Source organism: Pelophylax lessonae (genome assembly GCF_965119305.1).
Source record: "Pelophylax lessonae genome assembly, chromosome: 12".
Taxonomy (NCBI): Eukaryota; Metazoa; Chordata; class Amphibia; order Anura; family Ranidae; genus Pelophylax; species Pelophylax lessonae.
The window spans coordinates 194272024-194278023 of record NC_138779.1 but is presented as its reverse complement, the minus strand read 5'-3'; the positions used below and the strand labels follow the sequence as shown (position 1 = coordinate 194278023).

The window sequence follows — 6000 nt, the reverse complement described above, 5'->3', positions numbered from 1 at the left end:
TCCATGCAGTGGAAAAGCGCCGCCGTACCGTACCGAAACGAACCTACAACGTACCATGCAGTGGAAAAGCACAAAAGCGACCCGAACCATTCGGTTCCATGCAGTGGAAAAGCGCCATAAGCTTTGCTTAGGATTTTCCCAATATTGAGCCAAAATTGTGAGCCTTCTGAGTGTCCAATTCCTGCTCTTTCTGGCTAATAATGTTGGTGCATGTCTTCAACTATACCTGGATATCTTGGGGAAGAAGTACAACCTTTTTTTCTCTGATTTCCCCAGCATAGATGGTACATTCCATGTTGCATGGCAAGCCTTTTTTCGATGTTATTTTTAATGACAGATCCCTTTAAGGCAATGAAAAAAAGACAGACACCACACAACGCTCCACTTAATTCATTTGTATCAAAGCTGTACGTCGTATCATAATCAATCTCCCAAACACCTACGACACTCCCATGTCCTCTCACGGATATGCAGATATAAAAAGAAAAGGATAAACAGCAATACGTATATTGCTGATATAGAGATCAACAAAAACACACAGCACCTAGGTTATGTTTCTAAACCCGGCTGTGCATTCTAGATAGGTGTGATTTTGGAAGTCAGCAAATCGGAGCGGCAGCAGTCACCTTTCGGCAGATGTAGCGTTCATGTGCCATACCGCCGTTGCTAGGTTAATGCATGTGGTGAGAACTGAGACCCTGAGCTGGGACAAAGGTCCTGGGTTTGCCCCATCTACACACTCTAATCAATGTTGGGGCACCTTGAGAGGACAGGGCACTGACAAATGGTAGAGGTGACAACAGTACATGGTGTGTCAGGAGGGGTGGGCAGTCAATTTTTCGCACGCACAGCGTACATTGTAAAATACTGAGGCATCGCAGTGTTTCTGATGAATGTAGAGGAGGCTTCGTCAGGATCCCCCACCCCAAAACATTAGGGGGTACAGGGGGGACAGGAACGTGCGTTCAGGGTCCGAAAGCCCCCATGTTCTCTTTCTTTAATACCTCTTCTTCTCCTCCTCTTACACCAAAGGTCCATACAACTAGTCTCCATGACCCCTCCTACATCACTCGGGGGCACTGGCATCTAAGGGGTCTGCCAGTCTCCGATGATGTGAGAGGGGTGTCAGGTCCTCAGGAGGAGGAGGGGGTGGTGGTTTGGGAGACTGGGGTGGTCTCGGCAGCGGCGGTGGCCCCCTCAGAGTCTGTATCCTCCGACACTCCTGGCAGATTCTGAAATGGGCGCACCCTCCCCGACCTGAGGAAGACGTGGGGTCCTCATGGAGCCTCTGGGCACCTGGGGCTGGTGGAGGGTGAGGTGGTGCTGGAGGGTGCTGGTGGGTCTGGTACAGCCGCCCGTTACAGAGGCGTGTCTCCCTGGTGGCACGGGGCGGCCTGCTGAGAGAGAGAAGAGTCCTTCCGTGCAGATGGCGAGGCGGCCTACGGCGATGGCGAGAGCGGGAGGTCTTTTTGCAGGATACGGCACTGCGAAGTTCACTCAGCATCTCTTGGCATACCGAAATCTGCAGCACAGGGAATAAAACCATTAGGTTAAAGAAGACCTACTCAAGTGACTCTTTAAACTAAAAGGCCCTAAACGTAACCATCTAGTCATTTAAGAGATTCTACAGCTCTGTGCAGAAAAAAATCTTTCACGGCGTATCATTATTTTGACTTTTGAGTGGACTACATTTGCATCTATGATGTACATTTTGATGATCACTTATACTTTCTGCTTATGTCACAGCTGACCATGACTAAACCAGGAAATAAAAGCTAGGAGACCTAGGGCCTGAAATTTTTTTTCTGCCCTGTAAACTTATTTTCCTGCACATAATGCACCTAGAAGGTTCTCTTCCACTATTCTTAGTGGTACTTTTCTTACCAATGCATTTAAAAAAAATACAGCTTCTTCTTTTTTTGGCACAAGGCTTGTGGACACCTGACCATCAAACTATATGAGCTTCTTGGACATCCAATTTCAAAGCCATGGGCATTGATAAAGTTGGATCTCCACTTTCTTGATAAAACTAGAAAATCAAAAATGGTGTGCTGACTCTTTCATTAAAGTGGTAAATGTGATTAAATATTATAAACCAACTCACAATTGATATTCAGTTATTAAAATCATAAAGTGCAATAGCTCATCAACAGAATAATGTGCCATAGTGCAAAAACTCATATATCAATAAAGTGCTCCTGCATTTGTCATTTCATATAACATACAAACATAGTACACAAAACTCATAAATTTCATAAATGTAATTATAAACTGCAACAAAAATGTCCATCCAGTGCCGTCCCACTGTACCCATGAAGTGTTATCAAAGATTACATCTCTGAGCGAGAGATCACCACCACCAACAGAGAGCACTTACCAAAAGGATAACCTTCACATTATAACAGGTAAAACAGAATGATTCTCTACTAATCCCCGGCACACTGGTTAGCATCCAGATCCTCATTTTTTTCTTGCCTCCACACTTCTGGGCAGGGAATTTGTGCCCATTCAGCCAAGAGAGCATTTGTGAGGTCAGGTACTGGTGTTTGATGAAAAGACCTGGCTCACAATCAGAGTTCCAATTCATCCTAAATGTGTTCAGTAAGGCGTATGTTAGGGCTTTGTGAAGGCCCTCTACACTGTCCTTATCAAACCACGTGTCTTCCCTTTCTGGCTACAGCAACAGTCCATTGTGGTGTATTACAGCATGTACATTAAACAGAACTCAACTCCGCGATACTCACCTCTCCTCTAGCGATGTAATGTCCACAAGCTCACACATAAGTGCCGATATCTCCTGATCTTCTTTCTGGTTCAGTATCTCAGTATCTTCAGTCATCTTGATTGACCAGCAAGGGATGATGCAACTCCGACGCACACACACACAGCAAATAATTTGTCCTGGAACCAAAGCATGCAAACACGCTGATCTGCACACGCGTGAAGTTTCTGAACAGAAATGTTAGTAGTTTTTGCAGAAAAGACAAAGTATGTCTCTTATGCAGAAAAAAACTTTCTGTGTGCAATTTTTTTTCCAAGACGATGTTCGCTTTAACATCGGTGCATTGCATTAAGGGAGCCAAATAATTTCGAATGGGTTTCCAATACATGACAATGCAAGGGAAACCAGTCCTGCATCTTTCTTTTAATGCAGTGCTCAACAACGCGTGGCACGGGCATTTTGGTGCGTTGCAACCAGGGGAGGACTGGGCCAGGGGGCAGAGGGGCAATTGCCCCCCGGGCCGCTCTGATGTCCTGTAAAAAGGCTGCACTGCTTCTGCTACAGACATGCCTAAAGGATTCCCCACTAACCTACTGAGTGCAGGATGAAGACAAGGACAGAGCGCAGCCCTCCCCCCAGCATGGATGGTGTAAACTGTATCTGAGCAGAGGCCGGTTCCATGCCCCACTTGAGATTCTCCTTCCCTGGCAAGCCCCAACCGAGCTGTCCCAGCTCCCCCCAACCCCCCCTGCTGGTTTCTGGTGAGTAGAGAGTACCTGGAGCAGGGCTTCAGCCTGGAATGGGGGTCAGGAGGAGGACGGGAGGAGGGAGGCCGAGGTTTCTGCACCATTGACCTTGGTTTGTACTTGCCCCCTGGGCTGAAAGTTGCCAGTCAGCCCCTGGTTGCAACATGGGTGTGTTCCTCCCTTCTGTACTTGTGTACTCATGTGACATGAAATGAATGCATTTATAAACCAAAAAGAGTGCCAAATGATCATCTCAAGAGTCTGGCATTATTAGAGAAGAAAAGGCAGCCAATATCATTGTGGGAGCCAAAAGCTCCCTTCATCAAGGCTAAGGCCCCTTTCACACAGGCGGTGCACCCGGCGGAATTCTCAGTTTTTCTCAGCGGTAATCGATCCGCCGATCCCTGCTGAGCAGGCGGGTGACAGCTCCATCTTCGCTGTGTGTGCAGAGATGGAGCTGTCAGAGCCTCGCTCTCCTCTATGGGGAGATCGGACGATAACGGACCGACTGTCTTTTTTCATCCGATCTTGTCCGATCCGATTTTATCCTCTAGACGGATGGAAAATAGGGTTTCCATCCATCCAGATTTCACAGACAGGATCAGATCGGATAGCAACGGGTGTCAGCGGAGATGTCTCCGCTGACATCCGCTGCTCCATAGGCCTGCATGGAGCATCCGATCAGGTCCACCTGAAAAACTGACTGGCGGAGCGGATCGGAAAGCCTGCGTGAAAGGGGCCTTAAAGGATAAGTACACCTTTGGAACGTTACATGCTCCACCTGTTTTTAGGATGGAACTGGTAAGATGTTCTAGCCAGGGCCGGATTAAGAGCATCATGGGCTTGGTGCTGAGGATTTTGAAGGGCCTTAAGGGCTGTGCCTTGGCATGCACCCAGAGGAGGAAGGGTGCAGCCATGCATGCCTAATTCAACATGGGATGCTGTCTCTGAAGCCCATAAACACATCCATGCATCAGCAACTGTCCCTCCTTGTCCGGCCTTCGTGCTGTGTGGGGAGGTTCTGGGGGGGCTGCCTGGGAAAGCGAGCATAGAAGCCAGACTTCTGTGTTTACAAGTGACAGAAGAGCGGTGACAGTGAATATGGCCAACCCGGGGCCTATATTAAGGTAGGGGCCTGGAGCTGCAGCTCCAATAGCACCTACGTTAATCTGGCCCTGGTTCTAGCATCTGCAGCCTCTCCTCCCTGATCCCCCTTCCCTGTGACAATAGGAGGGAGAATCTTCTCCCCACTAACTGCTGTCAGAATGTGAAAACAGCTCCGCCCACACTGCCATATCATTAATTCACAGTTTCTTGTGAATGAATGCCTACAAGTACTGCCAGCCATTGTGGCTGATGGTTTGTAGTTGTTAATGAACTGCGAGGGCGCCAGTGAGCTCCCAGGTAATTGCCTGCCCATACGATGTACAGGCAGACACTCTGCAGGAGCCTGAGATTGCACCTGTGATCTGCTGATTGTGGGTGCAATGCTCTGCAGGCTTCTTACAGAAAAAATAAATACATGCACATATTTTGCCCTGCAAAAAAAAAATGAGTATTTTTTTAAGGGGAACATAGCCTTTAAAACTAAAGTTTAGTTAAAGAAAATGTCTTCTCCACAGCTTTTGCTTCATTACTTACCTCTAATGAGGTATGCCCCACAATGTGCAGGCTGCTAAATTCTGTAGAAATCTTCACTGCAGGGCTGCTATGTCCTCCTCCTGCCGCTGAACTTATGGTGCTGCCATAGGGGTCCTTCCTCCTCCTCCAATGAGAAAAGTTCTTTCACTGATTATACTGTCTGTAACATGATCTGTGAATGGGAAAGAGTCTACTCAGTCACATGATTCTCATCTCCATTCACAGATCATGTTACAGACAGTGTAATCATTATAGGAACTTTTCTCAATGGAGGAGAAGGCAGGAGGGGGCGTGTCCCCATCAGAATATCTTTAGTGCAGCTGAGCCTGGAGATCTAAAGCTGTTAAAGCGTTTGTTACCCCAACATTTCATATTCCAGACATGTGCCTGCTGTATTATGCACTTGTATAAGAAAGTATCCTGTTCTCTTTGTATTGCTTCCTTTGTGTGAAATCCCCGCTGGTCCTGTCAGTCCCCCTGCTTTCCTATCAAAAACTGGCCACACTAGGCATAGAAGTACATCCTCTCCAGCATGGTCAGTTCTCTAGCTATGCTCTTTTACAATGATCAGACTTGTCCTGACCCTCCTGCACAGCCATTCACTGGGAAGCTTAGTGGCTTAGTGTGCTGCTGCTTCTCCTCCCCCCCAGCTGCAGCTAAGAATAGAGGGAAGGTGATCACATATAAAAAAGTGAAAAAAATGTGTTTATAATGTTTTTATTTTCTATCTATACACAAATATTTTGCCTTTCTTTTCTATTTCAAACTGAATTAGTTGTTTCACAAGGTTATCGTTTACAATAACTTTAAACCCCACAGTGCCCGAAGTTCAGCTGCAGGAAGAGCACAGGACAACTCTGCAGTGGACATTCAGAATCCAGCAGCCTGCAC

General features: G+C 47.0%; 1 protein-coding gene across 2 annotated transcripts in view; it reads right to left on the bottom strand.

Moving 5' to 3' along the window:
• Nucleotides 1-375: 375 nt before the first annotated feature.
• Nucleotides 376-6000, bottom strand: part of GRIK5 (glutamate ionotropic receptor kainate type subunit 5) — a 565130-nt gene continuing 559505 nt past the window's right edge. For both annotated transcript variants that reach the window (XM_082273102.1, XM_082273101.1), the window contains exon 20: nt 376-1522. In XM_082273102.1, coding sequence (XP_082129228.1) covers nt 1067-1522 — 456 coding nt within the window. In that variant the 3' untranslated portion in view covers nt 376-1066. The remainder of the gene's footprint in view (nt 1523-6000) is intronic.